At 41.2% G+C, this 19,869-nt stretch overlaps 1 protein-coding gene across 5 annotated transcripts; it reads right to left on the bottom strand.

Annotated features, from left to right (window-relative positions):
- Positions 1–214: 214 nt before the first annotated feature.
- Positions 215–10,019, bottom strand: KLF4 (KLF transcription factor 4). 5 transcript variants are annotated; one of them, XM_069962011.1, is made up of 5 exons: positions 9,268–10,018; positions 8,921–9,038; positions 7,275–8,181; positions 7,020–7,184; positions 215–1,344 (listed from the first exon to the last, which is right to left on the bottom strand). In XM_069962011.1, exons 1-5 carry the CDS (start codon positions 9,270–9,272, stop codon positions 1,169–1,171), a joined length of 1,371 nt encoding a protein of 456 aa, XP_069818112.1. In that variant the 5' UTR covers positions 9,273–10,018; the 3' UTR covers positions 215–1,168. The 5 variants fall into 5 exon arrangements, with proteins under 5 accessions (XP_069818112.1, XP_069818109.1, XP_069818111.1 ...); XM_069962008.1 differs by having other exon boundaries at positions 7,020–8,181; positions 9,268–10,019; XM_069962010.1 differs by having other exon boundaries at positions 7,020–8,181; positions 8,921–9,034; positions 9,268–10,019.
- Positions 10,020–19,869: the final 9,850 nt, after the last annotated feature.

Genomic DNA, 19,869 nt, shown 5'->3' with positions numbered 1-19,869 from the left:
ACAGCAACCACAGTGCAGTTTAGGGGCCCTTACAGCCCCCCCCCCAACACACCCCATTTACATTGGGTCATGTGTGGCCAACTTATGATATTTTTTAGACCTACATATACTATATAATGACCATCCATTCCCAATAATGAATCTGTGTAAAAGGGACAGCTGTCAGACAAAACAAAAAACAACATCTCTAACATCTTAATTATGGCAAAGAATCCACCAAATAAAATATAGGTTTATTTAAAACTTAATGAATAAGGAAAATACAAACTCCAAAAAAATTTACTTCATAGTTTACAAATATACAAAATAGAAGTTGCCATAAATTTATATTACATATTTTATATGTAAAGTCCTATATAGAAAACACAAGACATTTGTTCATGGTAAGGCATATGTGGAAGTAGACCACTGTACACATTATTGCACACAGAAACCACAGTGCATCACATACTGTCTGCATATACAAACATTATCAAAATAAATCAGGTTTACACACCTGACTTTGGTCAATTCAAGGAGAAAAAAAAAAAAAAAAAAAATCGGAAGACAACATAGGTTTCCTTGTCAAATATGCAGCAGTTTGAGAACTTTGGCTTCAATCTTTGGTACCTTTAGAAGTAAAAGCCTGTAAGCACCATTAGCTAATATGACTTTATTCCTTCAACCAGCATTTCATTAGCTTTATTTTACTATAGGTGTGAAAATGCACACTTGTTAGAGTTTTGCATGGAATGATAAGACAAATTCTGTCTTCCTCATATGTTACACACTTGAGTAATGAGAGGTTTCCTCAGAAGAATATGAAAGCCCTTCACCTGGCTGGTGGGGCTGGATGAGAATATAGGACAGCAGCAGGTGGGCCTATATTGAACAGATGTGAATAGTGCAACCACCATTTTCCAGTCATTGACCCTTAATATATAGTCCACAAACAAAGTGTCCAGTTTTATCCAACAATGGAATGATTGAAGTCAAAGACTTATTTTGTAGAAACGTTAAAGTAGTATGTTCTCCGACATGTAATAGAGAATGGTAATGCAGTCATCTGAGATTCCCAAGTCTTCTCACAACACATGGCAGCTTTGTAGTGCTTACATTTATTTTCCTCTTTATGCTATAAATACTGAAAATCCTGTGGCAGTATTGGGTCTGTGACTACTTCATGCACTCAGAAGTGCCTTTTCATGTGCAAGGCAAGGTGGTCTGACCTAGAAAAAGCTCGGTCACATCTTTGGCACTGGAAAGGTCGATGACCGGTGTGTTTCCGGTAGTGGCGTGTCAGTTCATCAGAGCGAGCAAATTTCCACCCACAGCCTTCCCAGTCACAGTGGTATGGCTTTTCACCTATGGGAAAAAAAAAAAAAGACAGTGAAGAATTATTCAAACAGGATACCAAAACACACTGCAAACACCAACACATCGTCCATTAGAAAAACAATGTATAACATGAGGACTGTTTAGAAGAAGTTGCCAGACCCATTTTGTTTTGTCACAAAATACACGGTCTGTTATAAAGAGTGGTATGGCTCACTTCACATGTCATAAACCAGACACATGTCGAACCAGTTTATCTGCACTTTGACATTTAAAACACAAACTACCTTGGTCTGTGGGCTGATGTATTTACAGTCCACATTCACATAACGTCTTAAAAGTGAATTCACACACAGCAGAATTGTTGCAGAAGTTTCTACAACTGTCCTATTCATCTGAAATATCCCCATTCAGATGACCTAAATAAATCTGCTGGGTGTGAACTTGCCCTGAATTCACATACTGTCAGCTACCAATAGATAACCATTGCTGCATAAAAACAACAAAAATAACCAAGTATACAATATTTCTGTAGGACTGTTGCAATAGGAAAAAGCCTGCAAGAGATATACTGTTACAACCATGATATAGCCCTTTTCCCTGAAGATGCAAGGGGAAAGGACACATCCATAGGTTTCCGGTAGCATTACTGTCTAACCAAACGTTTGGAACCTGTTCTATATTTCTTTGCATTTTAATGCCTCAACACACGGAAGCAAATATATCACTTCTCCAAAGGAAAACTTTTTTTTATATTACAGTTTGGCACCGGCTTCTCCATCTGCAATTACAGGAGCTCTGTGCACTGGAGGGAAGCTCAACATCCCCAGTTCACAGATATTGGGTCCAGTGCAACAAGAAGGCCATTTGCAGATGGGGAAACTGGTGCAGATGGCAGGAACCAGGTAGCAGTTTAAAAAATGGACCACACTGCCGGGATATACATACTGGCACCCACCTGGTGATATAAAACATTTTTTTTTTATTTTAGCGAAATGGTACATTCTCTTTCAAAGATCCCTATTTGCTTCTGTTAGTGAATCGAGGCTGTGTTTCCAGATGAATGCAATCACTTATGTTTGAAATCATGACCCCTTGCGTTCTCCAATGCCTATGCAGTGCTGCCGAAAGTCCCGGGAACAATACGTGGCCATTGGAGCACAAAAGGAAGTTATATGGGTCTGCATGCATCTGTAAACACAGCCCAAATGGGTAGCCTTCAATGATACAAGAGCAGGGCTTGTTAGATGTATCATAGGTCGCTTTTCTGCTTGCAAAGGTAAACTAGAATGTTTCCATTCACTGATAGCAAGCAGAGATCTGAAAAATGGTGAAAAATCAAATACGGAAATATCTTTGTAAAAATTAAAAGATTAAATATTTTTTCCACAAAGCTAAAAACCTAGAGTCAAAGGGGGAGATTTATCAAATATGGTGTAAAGTGAAACTGACTCAGTGGCCCCTAGCAACCAATGAGAATCCACCTTTTATTCCTCACAGACTCTTTGGAAAATGAAAGGTGGAATCTGATTGGTTGCTAGGGGCAACTGAGCCAGTTTCATTTTACACCATGTGTGATAAATCTCCCCAAAAAGTCCACCAGAGGATCAGCAATGGGCTCGACCACTGATAATGCTGATAGACGTACACCTGCCAATAGGGTCTATTAACGAACACAACCAATAATAAGTGGAGTTATATAAATCGCTATGTGTTGATCTCCTGTTTGGCTATTGTGCTCTGTTAATAGGACTGTAGCATTGCAAAACAGTTCATACACTATAGATTTGTTTGGTAGAAATTTCAGGTCACTGAAAATCTGTTCCATTCACTTGCTGGTAAAAATCACCAGAGTTTTGCAGGCAGAACCGGGCATTTGACCATGGTTCTGGAATGACTACTGGTCTTGGCTCTACCTGTACGACTCAACCGGAAGTGTACTGTAGAGAGGTTAGCCTATCTCTCTGCCTCCAGTGAACTGAACCTGGCTTGGGACTACAGCAGCATTCCCAGCTAATGTATTGTATTAAGTATTGTATTAAGTGCCTATATACTGGACACAACCGTTTCCACTAGTGGTAGTGTGTTGCCATGTGAGTGCCTCTTTTCTTTCCCTCATGACATTCATTTGAATGTAATATTGTAGATGAATAGGACAGCTGCAGAAGCTTCTGCAATAAATCCACTGCATGTGAATACACCCTAAATCTAAACAGGACATAAAGCATTAGGTCTAGAGATCCTATATGAAGAGGTATTACCTAAAATAAGCACTGATGAAACGGGAGCTGATGAAACGGGAGCTGATGGGAGCCAATTTTTTACAGAAGCCATTACAAGCTGCCCTGGGCTTCCTCTGACTTCATTTAAAGTTCTTTTATTGTTGAGGAGATAATCTTTAGGGTAAACTGAGTATTTTAAATGTTTGCATTTTTCCCACCACAGATAGTGAGGAACATCAATCACTTCTGTCTGTGGCGTAAAATTTGAGAAGTCCTGGTTTATTGTCCATTAGTAGTTTCAATGGTGAGATGTGTTGCTAATGTGTGTCCAGAGATCCTTACTCTCTTGGATATCTACCTGATCGCCCTGTGTTGTGAAGGTGTGTTTTAATGTGCCTGTGGGGATAATTTATATTGCAAACTGTATAAAGATAAGGATTTGCATTACATAAAGAATGATCATGGTGTATATTATTGCAGCCTCATGTCATGACGTAACATGAAGAAAATTAAAAGGTGTCTGTTCACTGGGGACACTCAATTGGTGTTTTTGGGGGAAAGTAACTATTCTTTTTTTAATCCTGGATAACCCATTTAAACTCATATTCTCCTTTAACTAAATGCTTTGACTAGATACGCATGTGAAGGGGGGAAAAAAAAAAAAAAAAAAAAAAAAAAAAAAAAAGACAGCCCCTGGCCCAGATTTCATCTTTCATTTTCCAATGAGCCTGTAAGGAATGAAAGGTGGAATCTAATTGGTTGCCAGCGGCAACTGAGCCAGTTCTACTTTACACCAGTTTGATAAATCTCCCCCAATGTCCACAGGATATAACTTATCCTCAAGGACTTTCTACACCGTAGCAAGACTCCCAAAGGGGCTACCATTTTCCCTACTTTAGTGACATTCTTCTCACTTCTAAAGACTCTCTCTACTTTCTTTCTCACCATAAAGATTCCTAGCATCTAGCCTCTATCCATAATACCTCTTATCCCTCATGAGAGGACTCAATATCTGCGCCTCCACACTCTTAAACACTGCACCCCACTATTAGTAGTGTTTTAATATTTTACTCGACACATTTTTGTCCTTATCCAGTTCATACTGTATCTCAGGTCAAAGTCATCAGTGGTTTTACCCCCTCATGGGCAGGGTCCCCCCCCCCCCCCCCCGAGAGTCCTCAAACCATATTACTTATACAAAACACAATTCAACTCACTTTTGGCAGAGTCCCCCCCAAGAGTCCTCCAGACCCTATTACACAATTCATTCCCTCTATTGTGTGTCCAGCACAACCTCAGCCTAAATACACTATCTGTCATATGGATCTTCTATCTTCATGGTTTCCGATCCCATATATATTGGTTCCTTAGCCCCATAGGGTTCTATTCATTAATTGCCAGGAATATTATATACCATTATCGTACACAGATTACTTATGCTCTAATGATAATCTCATTGCCACACACCTACACACATAAAAATAGCATATTACTCGCATATGCTACTACTATGATCTGCATGAACTTCTAGGACCTCCTCCCTTACTTCCTCACATTCCCTCCACAGGGATGATCCCACCACACAGCAGCATAGGGAACAGCAGCTGCCCTCATTCACTTGAATGGAGCCATACAGCAATACTGTGCACCACTGAGTGGCTAATGGCTGCTGTGAATGAGAACTCAAGATCGGACACTGCACTACTCTCCCAGTAAGTATGAATCCCAGAAATTAGACACCAAGTTGTATGTTATTATGACATGCCATCACCTTAGCAAAATTATTGAGGGGGGGGGGGGGGAGGGAATCTGCAATATGGACAAACCTTTAAAATGACTTGACAACAAAACCGACAACAAATGGCTAGACAGTAGATGTTGGATTGTACAAGAATGTCATGAAGACTTAGGCTACCAAGATACTTTCTTAACATCTACATGTCCGCTGCTACCAAGTGGGGATTCTGCCATTATCATGCCCATGGCCCTCAGGGCTTCTGCGGCAATGTCTTAAAAGAACAAAGTCATTTAGTCTTCATTGTTAGCTGCAAATATGTTCTATTCTAAAAATGAATGTGATCTGTGGTAAACTTGTTGCAAACTTGGCCAGGCTCCACAGACATTAACCACACCTCAAAACCTTGTGAAATGAATTTTTCCACTTGAAAGTCAGTGACAAATATCCGACTGGCCTTATTGACAACTCCTGGCACAACGTAAAAAGAAATAAATACATAGAACAAGCAGCTCTTGGGTGAAAAACAACTCTGAATCCGAACACTTGTTTCATTCCCTCCGCTATTTATCGGAGTTGGAAAACAGGTCATTAAAGTTTCATAAATCAGGATTTTTAACGTCTTAACTTTTTTTTTTTTTCACTTTTCAGCCATTTAGCGTGGAAGAAAGAGCTTATACTTAACACGCTTGCTTATGTAATTCTTTTTGGGCGCTCAGTATGAAAGGTGATCTATATAAAGCTATACACCAAACAGGAGGGAAAAACAGGTAAAGCTGGCAAACATTTGATCTAACTGATCCAAATAATCAATAATAAATCAATAATACCTAATCAGGATCATTAAAATCGGTAAAGTAAAAAGGCAAAAAACTTTTTTTTTTTTAAATAAGCGTTTGTTATAGACCCATCCTAAGTCATCAAACCATCACTGTGCCAACAGGGCTTAGATTTTTCTCTGTTTGGAACAAACTGATCACCAAACTTTTTACAAAGAGAAAACACAAAACCTATATAACAAACACACGGTGACACGAACACAAGACACAAGTCTTCATATTCACCTTAAAGGCAAAAGAAACTTAACTACTCCTATATGTCACCTTTAAAATATTATGCTAGAAAGCCAATTTATGTAATATTGGGTTAAATCAAATTAAACAAGACATAACTGTGGTGTTCTCTAGTTATAAAATAATGGTAGGTTTCCTGTTGCGAGTTGGCAATGCATGACCCGAGAAGAATGAAGAAATTGTCTAACTCTGACTTGGAATGAAATATCCAACTAAAATGATATATTGAGATATATATATATATTATATATATATTATAATCATTTCATATATATTTTTTGCAATGCTAGAACATGCAAAAAATGCAAACAATTTTAAAATACATGTTAACAGACCCCAAATGGAAACTTCCTGGGGAAAAAGGCAAATCCAGATCTGTGTCCATCTAGCATCCTTCATGTAAACTATTTGTGGAGAATGTATTCTTTTACTTTATAGGCTCTTTGTGTGCTTTACTCTGTAATATGCCTAAAGTTTTGCCAAGAGTAAAACCACAGAAACCGACATTATAAATAGTCTCCAGAAGGAAGCGGAGCACTGTGGGCACAGATGTTTATGCAAAGTACACTTGTGTTTTGTAATATTTTACTACATGCTACAGCCATTACTAAAAACCTATGCAAAATACAGCCCCCCACCCCCCAGCTTGCAGCCTGAAGACCAAATGTACCATACCTGTATGCGTGCGCAGATGGGCCTTTAGATGCGAGCTTTTGGTGTAGGTCTTTCCACAGCCTGCGTACTCACACGTGTGAGTAGCTGTTCTTTTCCTGGGCCACGACTTGCGACCCCTCTTGGGCTTAACTTCTTCGGACATACAGCTGCCCGGGGTTAAAAGCTCTAGAGGTGAAGAGGGTGGAGTCAGCATCACTTCTTGTTTCAATAGTTGGAAGTTTAAAGGTTCTTCAAAAAGATTTAGATAAGACTGACCTTGATACTGAAGCTGAGTTGGAGGCAGCTGTGACTGCTGCTGGTCTGGTGAGAAGTGAGGAAAACTTGCAGAAGTATGGTAGCCAGGAGGGATTGACAGAGAGGGGTGGCTTAATGCCTGGGGGGAAGCATGGCAATCTCTTACCATCAGCTCATCTGGGGACAAAGGTTGGTTAGTCCTGCTTGGCAGCACCCTTCCCACTTGGAAGTCATGCTGTCCTTGTGACTGCTGACCTTGTCCATCCATTTGGCATGAGACGGCGCAAGGAGCAGGTGGTTCCTGCTTGATCTTTTGACACATCCTCGGCAGTTGATGGCTAGTATATACCATGGGACCGTCCATGCCAGAACCGCCCTTTCTAACACTGACAGGCTGGCCATAATCACTCATATCCACTGCAGTTTTTAATACAAATTTGCCTTGTAGACTAGTCTGCGGCTGCTGCATATAAACAGGGTCCAAGTCAGGTCTCAAGAGCTCAGCCACAAATCCACCAGAAGGAGACACATCATTTATATCCGCCAGGTTAAAAGTGGGGTTTGGCACAGAGGATTCCCTAGAAGTGTATATAAGAGTGGTGCCTCCAGGTGCTTCCTGGGGGCAAGGTAGCTGGTAGGTAAAATTACAGTTGGCAGGTGGTGAGAGAGCAGACATGCTGTCTGGTAGTGATACTGCGGGCGGAGGTGACGAGGCAGTAGCAGAGGAAGAAGACGAGGAAGAAGCCACCATAGACTCCTGATGAATAAGAGAATTTGACAGTATAAAATCAAAGTCCAGCAGCTCATTGAACTCCTCTTGATCTCTGCGAGACCCCAAAGCTGTAGAGTGTCCCTCTACACCATCATAGGGTCGTGACTGGTTAAGTGCTGTATGCCTTTTCATGTGGGACAGTTCTTCTCTCCACCTCTGTAGGAAAAAAAAAAGTAGGACAGCTTCCTTAATAAAACTACCAAAGTATAAGACAACGTGACAAAAAAAAAAAAAAAAAAACACTGCTAAATTGTCAAGTACACTACTGTTCCGCAAGCAGGTAACAGCCTAATGTGCTTTGGTGCTTCCAAGCGAGGACGAGCCAACAGTGCAGAATCTGCATTTGGCATTTCCTTTTTGTTATGACATTTCCCCTTTAGGAATATTAATGTGTACACTGGTTTCTAAGATAAGGCCAAACAGAGCCCCTTCTATTTTCCATCTGAACGCTATCACAAGGAGATGAGTAAGCGGAAGATGCCGCCACTGAACAGCAAAGCTCTGTAGTGCAAATGCAATAACAGGGAGATGGGGGAGGCTGGCAAAGGCAGAAGAACTACAAGTCAAAGCCATCCAGAGGAGGCTGCTGTACAGAAACAGGAAAGGTCTGCAGCTAGGCTGCTAAATGGCAAGTACTAGAACTCTTCTCCCTCTGTCCAGGCATGATGGGAGTTGTGGTTCTGGGGGCGCTGTATAGTATTAGAATGATGGGCGCTGGACTTCTGGTTATGGCAGATGACAAGAACACAAAACACATGGTATATTCTAGGAGGTCTCTGACCACAAGGAGGGAGCGGCATCAGGTGCCTGGCACAAGGAGAACCTGCCCAGGGCCAGCACTAGCTCACAACACTCAGGGAGGGTAGGATAGGGTTATCCTCTGCAGGATACTCACGTGGCAAACACTTGCCTGTCTCAACACTTTGTCCTTGCCCGGGGTCCCCGCTGTAAAGGTGGAGATGGATGGCAGCAAGGTCCCGCTGAGAGCCATGTCACACTCACTGGGCGGCTGCCTGGGCACAGATACACAAGGGTCACATCACACTGCAGACAGACACATACATGCACTGTACTACAGAGGCCACATACTACCACTAACCCTAGATGCAATGGAACAGTATGGATGCAAGGTAACTACAAGTCTCAGCATGACTATCCACTATGATCAGCAGAAGTGCTACTCATAAATGATCAGCAACTAATAAAGAATCTCATTAGCATATCCATGCTGCGCATACATACCGCATGAACCTCAGCAGAGCTCTTCTTAGGAGAGAGGAGAACAGCTACATCCACATAGGACACAGCCAGGGCGAATAGATCCACGCAGAGCCCACGCTCATAGGACAGCAGCTTCCACAGCGAGACCGTGGACTACACACAGGCAATGAGATGATGATGATGCAGCAGAGTAGCGCGTGGCTCCAGGGATTCCCTCTCTCCAGCCCCTGTCATACACAGCATCGTCCGGGGATCCCCTCCAGCTGCTGCCATGAGCACCGCCTCCCGCTCGCAGCTCCACGTCTCTCCCTACCCTCGTGCTGTGTGTGACTGTGACTGGCCGCCGCCGCTTGACAAGCCTTATAAATGGGGGGCGGGGACAACGGTGCCCACGCTCTAAGCCTCGCCCACTGCTCGCCCACAGTCGCTTCATAACAATCCAAAGGCCACGCCTACTTTTCTCAACTGTCATTAATGTTGCGTTCGCCTGTGTGCCCGCTAGAGGCGCTCGCTACTGCCACACATCTGTTAGTAGTATGGGAAAAGTTATAATGCGCTCTTATGGAATCGTTAAAGCGGGAGTCAAACGTCGTTGAATCGCGATAGATTCACGCGGTACAGAATCTGCGTGTGTGTAAAGAGGGTAGAAGAGCAGGGAAACGGCGCGGCCGCAGGTGGGAGGCTCCTTAGAGAGTAATATGAGGGCGCGGCCTGGGCTGTGACGTCAGAGCAGCAGCTGGCTGGCAAGCGCAGCCCTGGCAGTGACGGCAGTAGCGGCCCCGGCGTCAGTCACAGGAGCATGAGAAGGTGGGCGCGGCTGCTGGGGCTCGTGACGTCACGGCACTGTTTGGAGAGCCAAACAAACTGATTGCTAGGAGACGGCGCGCGGGCGGACGTAGGAGTCCCGAGAGCAGGGCGCGCGCACGGCGTCTGGCGGCGGCTCTCCGTGTCTGGCCCGCGCCTGTGCACAAGCTGATAACAGCGGGACTGTACAGTATGTGTGCTGGAAGCGGATAGATACAGTGCCCTGTGTATGGGCTGTATGCAGCAGTGCAGCCTCACTATCCAGGATGGGGAAGAGAATGAGGGAAGCTTTGTGGCTTCTTCCTTTACCAACCTGATTATTAGTGCATGTTATTCTGCCTAATGCTCCTGCGTTTTCTATTGTATTGGTTGTCACCTCAGTGGGACAGTTGCGCCACCCGTGTGCCGTCCGTTTTTACGAAAACATTGCCTGATAACTTCCTCCCTGTGGCCGTTTATTACCCACCTATGCGTGTAATGCTTGGACGTCACTGATACTGTATTCTGGGATCGCAAAAGGAAAACTGATGTGTGGATGAGGCCTAAAACAGACGTCAGTACCCCCCCCCCCCTCGTCAGTATTCCCAAATAATTAGTAGTACAGCGTATACAACAGCATAATACATAATACAGCCATGCACTTAGTAATAGCGCTATACCGGGCCAAATAATGCCCTAGGATTGCAACGTCCCTCCTCCCCGCCCTCCTCACCATTAGGAATGCCCCTAGAACAATTTCTCCTATTCATCACCTGTGTGAACACTGCACATGAGCTGGATCGTTAGGGCACTGTGCAGTGTTCAGACAGGTGAGGATCAGGAAACATCCTGCCTGGGGGGGTGCTAGTGATGAGGAGGAACAGAGGGACGTTGCAAGCCTAGGGCATACACACTCTAGGCCTCAGCAATTTGACACAGGGCTGCAATTTTCAAAGTTATTTAGGACAGTAACTGCATCACCTGCAACAGCAGACGTTTTTTGTTATTTGTTCACACATAGTTTTTCTTTTGTAACTGTTCTTTCTCCATTTTTACTATTACATTCAAAAGACTTTTCAATTAAGACACACCCAAAGGGCTATTAGTAATCCCAAACTAGAATAATGTACCCTATCCCATTTTATAAATAAAACATAAAAATAAATAAATAAACATATTATATACTGTAGTGTGCTTAATTGTCCAATCTATTAAAATATAACAATCTTCATCACGAACGGCGTAAACGAAAAGAGGGAAAAATTTCCAGGATTGCAGATTTTTTGTTACATTATATATATATATATATATATATATATATATATAATTAATAAGTGATCAAAACGTCCGATCTACACAAATATGGTATTAATAAAAACTAGAGATCATGGTGGAAAAAATTACACCCCATACAGCCCCGTAGGTGAGAAACTAAAACAGTTATAAGAGTCACAATAGGGCCATTCTATTAACAATTAATTGCAAAAAAAAAGGATTTTATAAAAAAAAAAAAAAAAAGTTACATAAGAGAATCTGTGTAAACCTGCATATGGTTGTGTTCGGACTGAGCTTTAGAATAATGGTATCATGTAGCTTTTACCATATAGTGCATTACATAGACACAGGAAACCCCCAAACGTTACCATATTACGTTCTTTTTTTACAATTTCACCAATTTATATTTTCATAAATAATATTTTTTGGGGTTCCATCATACATGTTATGGTAGAATGAAAGTACAACTATTCCTGAAAAAAACAAGCCCTTACATACAGTGGCGGTCTTTGGCACCAAGCACCCCAAGCCATCGCTTGGGGCCCCCAACATCCAAGGGGGCCCCCACACCCCGCTCTTGTGCTCAAGACACGTTGTGTGAACATAGCCATAGTAAGAAATCTTAAAGCAAATAACCTTTCTGTTTGCATGTTTCTACTCATGAGACAGTGGCAATTCTTTTTTTGGGCTTTTTATACTGTCTACCATACATATACACACGTTTAATTCATTGTTCAGGGTATCACAGTTGTGGGGATACTTGGGGTACTTGAATATGTAAGAAAAGTTGCTAATTTCTGTGCAATTTTTGTATTGTAAGTTTCACAATGTAATTGCTTTTTGTTTTAGCATAGTTAAAGTGGTTGTCCTGTTGCATCGGTGGCACAATATCACTATGTCCACTGATTGGCTGAGCAATTCTATGGAAAGGCACAAAACCAGTAAAAAGTGAGGACCAGGCGAGATGGTACAGGAGCTGTGAGGGAACAGAGGGGGTGAGTATTGCATGAGTAATATTTCTATACAACCCCCATCCATGCAGCCCTTTTCTTTTCACTTTAAGATACATTTAGCAATGTAGCTGCTTTTGACATAGGGTCCATTTACACAGAAAGATTATCTGCCAAAGATTTGAAGCCAAAGCCAAAAAAAGACTTTAAACAGAGATCAGGTCATAAAGGAAAGCCTAAGATTTTTCCTCTTTTCAAATCCATTCCTTGCTTTGACTTCAAATTTTTGGCAGATAATCTTTCTGTGTAAATGGACCCTTAGCAAAAGGTTTTTTTTAATTTGTATGTATTAATGCTTAAAAAAAAAAAAGAAAAAGAAAAGTTATATACCAGCAAGTCTTTATTAATTTGGTGAAGTGAACTAAAAATATATTTAAAAAAATGACAGACACCACAGCAGAACCTGATTGTCCCCATTATGTTATTGGGGTTTGGGGAAAGTCATTGTCTAAGACGCTTAATGGTTAGCAATTATGAAAAAATTACATTGCGCATGTGAACAGAGGTTTACGCAGTGATCTTGAAATGTACTGATAAGTACTTAAAAAGCATATTCTTGTACAAAACAATGAAAGTTGCCATAGGTTTTTCTGAATGGACTTAGGAACTTACGTAGTTTATAAGTCAGCTGCAGTAATCTGTAGGTATGGCAACATAAACTTTAAATGGCTCGTTTACTAGAGCCCAAAACATCATTGAAATCAATAGCCATTTACCACTGAACCCTCTATGTTTTCCCATACACTATATACTCCTGTTTTGATATAAATATTGACAACAATGTGAAAATAAAAATTGCAGAGGGGTCCTGGCTACCTAGTCCAGTAATTAGGTATTCAGACATTTATCCCCTATCCTCTACATAGGTGATAAATGTTGTTGGTGAGAGACCTCTCTTAAAGGGATTGTCCAGCGAAAAACTTTTTCTTTCAAATCAACTGGTGTCAGAAAGTTATATACTGTAGAATTGTAATTTATTTCTATTAAAAAATCTCAAGTCTTCCCATACTTATTAGCTACTATATGTCATGTAGGAAATGTTTTATTTTCAGTCTGACACAGTGCTCTGTGCTGACATCTCTGGCCGAGACAGGAGAGGTTTTCTATGGGGATTCAGAGTTCCTGTCTCGGCCAGAGATGTCAGCAGAGAGCACTGTGTGTCAGTCTGAAAATAAAACAACACTTCTTGCATGACATACAGAAGCTGATAAATATGGGAAGACTTGATATTTTGTAATAGAAGTAAATTACCAGTTGATTTGAAAGAAAAAGATTTTCGCTGGACAACCCTTTTAAATATTCTAAAATACAATCATCACTAGAATTAACCCTTTAAGGCCAGAGCCCAAAATGGCCTTAAAGGAGATGTCCAGCGACAATTTTTATTAAAGTATTGCATTGCCCCCAAAAGTTATACAGATCACCAATATACACTTATTACGGGAAATGCACTTACTACTGCATCAAGGCTTCACTCCCTGGATAATATGGTGATGTCACGACCCGACTTCCAGAGCTGTGCGGGCTGTGGCTGCTGGAATTTTTTTTTTTTACCTACTGGGCTGTAAAGAGTGTCATTTTTTGTGCCACAATCTCTACTTTTTATTAGTATCACATCTGTGTAGATCGGACGTATTGACCACTTTTTATAATTTTTTTTCAATATTTTCAGCTTTTTGTTCACACCATTCACCCTGTGGGAATAATATTATTTTATTTTAATAGAACGGACAATTACGCACGCTACAGTATAAAAATACAGGAGCTGCTCCTGTCACCTACACTTAAATGCGATCGTAGAATTTAAGGGGTTAACCATTAAGGGTGAGGGCCTGGCTGCTGATAGCAGCTGCTCCTGAGCTGCTATGAAGCTCAGCTCCTGAGCTCCCTTGATAGTGCGCCCCCCCCCACCGGGGCATACATGTACGCCCACTGTCGTTAAGGGGTTAAATTAAAAACAAAAATCTGCATTATACATTTTTTTATATAGATGGTGTTATTTATTAGCTACTGTTATTTGCAATTTGGGTTGTTTGTATCCTTGTTACGAAAGACCATAAATCACATTGAAACAGCTATGTAATTATAGTAATTAAAGTCTTGTCATGGTAACTATTAAATAACATGAAATATGTCAAATATATATGAGCGTTCCATAAGTAATTTATATATATATAATCTATATTATAACTACAGTGCCATTTTATCCTGAAGTGCTTATGAGCTAGATGCATTTTTTGTTCTTTTAACCCCTAGACGACCCTGGACGTAGGGTTACGTCATGAAAGTCTGTCCCCAGACGACCCATGACGTAACCTTATGTCCTGGGTGTTTCTCCCGCTATGAAGCGCGCTCCGGAGCGGAGCGCGCTTCATAGCAGGTGGGGGCCGGCTGCAGTGAGCAGCCGGGACCTCACCGGTAATGACACGCTGCAGCGATCGCGCTGCCGCGTGTCATTGACCCCTTAAACGCCGCGATCGCGGCGCGACCGCAGCGTTTAAGTGTAAGTGACAGGGGGGAGTCCCCTGTCACTTACCGATCGTTGAAACGGACTGCCGGAGGTCTCTTACCTGCCTCCGTGCGGTCCGATCGGCGATCTGCTACACTGAGCCTGCACAGGCAGGCTCAATGAGCAGATCGCCGATAACACTGATCAATGCTATGCCTATGGCATAGCAATGGTCAGTGTAGAAATCAAAGTACTGTATGTACAAGTCCCCCAAAGGGACTTCAAAAGTGTAAAAAAAAAAAAGTTCAAAACACTATTACACTACCCCAAAACCCCTCCCCCAATAAAAGTCTAAATCACCCCCCTATCCCATTATATAAATAAAACATATAAAAATAAATAAATAGATAAACATATAATATACCGTAGCGTGCGTAATTGTCCGATCTATTAAAATATAACAAGTGTCATTGTGATCGGTAAACGACGTACACGAAAAGAGGGGAAAAAGTGCGCAGATTACCGATTTTATGTTACATTATATATAAAAAAAAATCAATAAAAAGTGATCAAAACGTCCGATCTTCACAAATATGGTATTAATAAAAACTAGAGATCATGGCGGAAAAAATGACACCCCAAACAGCCCCGTAGGTGAAAAAATAAAACCGTTATAAGCATCACAATAGGCCCATTTTATTAATATTTAATTGCCAAAAAAAAGGATTTCATAAAAAAAATACATATATAACATTAGAGAATCTGTGTAACCTGCATATGGTTGTGTTCGGGCTGACCTATAGAATAATAGTGTCATGTCGCTGTTACCATATAGTGCATTACGTAGACACAGGAACCCCCCAAACGTTACCATATTGCATTCTTTTTTACGATTTCACTTATTTATATCTTCATAAATAATATATTTGGAATTCCATCATACATGTTATGGTAAAATGAATGACGCCATTACAAAGTACAACTATTCCTGTAACAAACAAGCACTTACATGGCTTGTAGATAGAAAACTGAGAGTGCTAGAGCTCTTAGAAGGGGAGGAGGGAAAAACGGAAACACTAAGATCAAAATTTGAACGGTCCACTGGGTTATTTTAGGCCTGGTCCTCAAAGGGTTAAAAGGGTTGCAGATCTTTGCATTTTACTTTGTTTACTAATAGTAAATGAAAATCGGTTTTATTTACATCCCGTGGATGAAGAAAACCCCAAAGAGAACCTACAGACAGTATAATTCTCATAGCTATAATATATCCAGTGCAGACAGTCCTCTCTATGCAAAACAACCAGCTCTCTAACCTGATACAATGCACCAAATTCTCAGGACAGTAGAAAGTCCTGTGCTGGTCATGCCATTGACTCACTGACAGATACCTAAATTGGATACAGTTGTGGCAAACTCCTATTCATATATTAACTTTTAAATGGAATATGAATTAAGAGAACTATGGGAGAATAATTTTAGTGTCAAATATGTAGCTACGCTCTTGTGCAATTTAAGAGAAGTGGTCTCCGGAGAGCAAAAGAAGAATCACACTGGGGCCAGTTAATCAAGTGTTTATCTATGTACAGTAATACAAGGATGCTTTTTAGTTAATTTGGTGCTTTATTATCAGATCACATAGTAAGCTATAGTTAGAATTGCACTGCATTGTGGGAGATGACTATTACACATTTATAGCTAAACTCTTGGGTCACATAGGTGTCTGTGCAGAGCAGATAAACTACATACACTGTAGATTCCAAGAAAGGACGGGCAGAATCTTTACTTTTTCTTTGAGTGTGAATGGTGAAAAGTACATAGCATTCAAACTTAGCAGAAGATACATATAGAAGATAAGTATTTGCAACATTATAATATATATGTATAATGTGTTTAAAACATGAGTTTTTCCGAAGTGAATGTTTCTATGTTGAACTGCATCTGTTATATTTAAGCATACTTTTATCAAAACCCTTTAGAAATGGAAGAAATTAATAATGGGCTGCATGAATTGCAGTCATCTGTCCTCCATAGATCCGTCATGTTAGGTCCTTTGGCAAATGGCTCCTTTGTTCCTCACGCTGGATAACAGACTGCCCAAGCACCATCTTCCTGCCCCACTTAACATATGAGGCTTTACCACGCGCTATACAGTGGCAGCTGGTCAGTTACTAGACTGCTTGTGATAAATGACATCACACAGCCTTGGCATAAGGGAGCATGGGACTTGTGGGAATAAGCAGCACGCACTGCTGCTTACATCACAAATGAAGGAAGAATGGACCACTTGGTACATTGGTGTGCTGTGGAACAATTACTGGTCGGATAAAGCCTTTAAGGTTAGGCCTGTGAAATTAGCAGTATGCAAGCAGAATAAAGCAGTGGGTGCAGGCTGTTATATGAGACACAAAGAATTTCCCTTCAAGTACTGTGACATGCACTGTTCCATTAGAAGTGATTTTCCCACAAAACAGATGTCCAGGGAAAAATGAATGGAAAAAACTATTTACCTTTCCTAATGCTCGCGAATTGCTGAGCCAGAAGGTCCAAGACCCGTCTGATGAAAAGCCCACTCAATCAGTCAGTGAGTGGAGCGGCGCCCCGCCCCAGTCACTGACTGGCAGAGTGGGCTGTCGATCAGGTGAGTCGTAACAGCAGCAGAGGAAATCCCAGAGTCGGCGTGGGTAGTGGGGTCGCCGAGATGGCGGATTGCACAGGTAGAGGTAAGTTAGTGCTATTAGTACCCCCCCCCACCCCTTCTCCATGCTCTGCCATTTCAACAAACCCTCCTAAGGCCAGACTTCTCCTTTAGACCCCATCTAGACCTCTAGACTTCAGATCCAGCTCATTGGATTTCAGCTGGCCAACTCTTTTATTTTCGGGGTGATAGGCCACCAGAGCCATCTGGCAGCTGCATACCTCCCCTCACCCCTTCAGAACATATAAATGCTCAACCAAGCCAAGTGTATGGAGCGATTGGGAGAGAGCTGCCGACTGAATGAGTGTGTGAAAGTGTATGGACACCTCCGTGTAACAGCTATATATTCAGAATGAAGGCTGAACAAAGGCACAGTTTCTAGTTAAAGAGATGGCACATAGGTGTAAGGATAGGCGGGGGCTTAGAATGTGTTTCCATGGATTAACTATCTGCTAGACTTGCGTTGAAAGGCTAACATAGCTTCCTATCCATTGACAACATTTCTTCTCAAATTTACAGCCCTGGCACTCTCTCTGTAACATTATTACATAAAAAACATAATTACTCAAATATTAGTAATCTGAATAATAAAATACAAGAAGGTGACTGTGACAAGCTCCTAATCTTTTGGCTCTTCCCCTTTGCTGCTGGAACATAGATCATTTTCCATGGATTAGTCAGGAAGCAATACTTCCTGCAAATCACTGACATAATGTTATATATCACTTTATCATAGTGAAGACCAAAGTAATCATGATATCATTAAGAGTTCTGACAAATGAATGGGCTTGTGTTGCTTTTGTTGGCACTTTACTTTTCTAACAGTCATCCTAGCTGATACACACATATACTGTAGACAGGGCAACAAGCTCTCATGTGTCATGAAACACCCACATTAACATACATGGTGAGTTAAAAGTTAGGACACCCTCAGAAACTAAAGGGAAAATTACATATCTGAATACCCCAGCAAGTAATGGGTGATGAAAGTCAGGTTTTTCCAATAGGAAGGTGGTCATGTAGCATATCAAAGAAGACCAAAATATTCTTAGAAATTTATTGTCACAAGATTTGCAATATTTCTTGTGGTCCAAAAGTTATGAACACATGAAGCTGCTTTGTGTTCAGCTTTAGCTCTGTGTTCAGCACCATGGACAATACAATGAACATGCCAAATAGCTGTGCATCAACATTCACTGTTGTGGCCAATTTCTATGTTAAAGACTTCTGAACCACAACAAATATTGCAAATCTTGTGACAATAAATTTCTAAGAATATTTTGGTCTTCTTTGATATCGGTTATGGCAATCGATTAACAAAACAGTTCTCGTCGTCTTTGAAATTCTACACTACCACCTTCCCATTGAAAAAACATGCACTTGATCCAATATGGTGACTTTTAAGATGGCGGCCATGTTATGGACATAGCCTAAAAGATAGGCATCCTCACCCTTTACTTGCTGGGTTATTCAGATATGTAATTTTCCCTTTTAAATAAAAGGGTGTCCTGAGACTTTTGATTTACCCTGTATTGTGTGAGAAGGAATTGACACGTTATATTGTTGTATATCTGTATAATGTTTAAATACATTCCTTATGGACAGAAATATTAGGCTCGGAATCTTAATCAAGACTGGTGTACGATGGTCTTAAATTAGGCCCTGCCCCTTTTTCCCAGGCTGAATTCACTAAGAGACGTGTGCCTCTTAGTGAATATGGCCGGCCATAGGTGCATGCAGACGTAAAATCATAAATGAGGTGCGGCAGGAGGCCACACCTCCCTGCCTTATTGCCCCCCACCCCCCATATGCCAGGGAGAAGGGGTGAATCTGTGCCTTTTCCCTGGAGCTTTAGGAAATGGGTTTTCATGGCTAAGCAGCTGAATGAAAACTTTACATCTGCAGGGGCAGGAGTCATATCTAGAGATGTGCCATCACATTATACGATGGAATGCCCCTTTAATTGGGCTGTAATATGTAAATGCTGTTTCTGCTGTGTATTTGTAATTGATGGTGATTTTTATTGATGGGATTATATTCTGTTCATTGTTAGCTAAAATACCAGGTACGCCTACTGCATAACAAATGAAAACATGATAAGAAATATTTCTCAGAAAGAACATACGGAGTTGATATTAACAAATTATGACAAGTTATTTTAATTCATTAACATGAGGTGAATTTCCTGTGGGTGCATGTCTGCAATGTAATACTAGGACACCTTGTAAAATACTAGGATTTAATTATTGCAGCGGTGATCTGTATTGAAAGATCTGACAAAAAGAAGATGTAGACACTTTTTGCTCAGTATTTTGGTCAGTAATTTGCATCCAAAACCAGGAGTGGATTGAAAACATAGAAAGGGTGGATTCACACGTACAGGATCCGCAGCAGATCTGCAGAAGATTTGA

The sequence above is a fragment of the Dendropsophus ebraccatus genome, chromosome 3 (assembly GCF_027789765.1).
Source record: "Dendropsophus ebraccatus isolate aDenEbr1 chromosome 3, aDenEbr1.pat, whole genome shotgun sequence".
NCBI classification, from domain to species: domain Eukaryota; kingdom Metazoa; phylum Chordata; class Amphibia; order Anura; family Hylidae; genus Dendropsophus; species Dendropsophus ebraccatus.
This window is presented reverse-complemented; position numbering and strand designations above follow the sequence as displayed.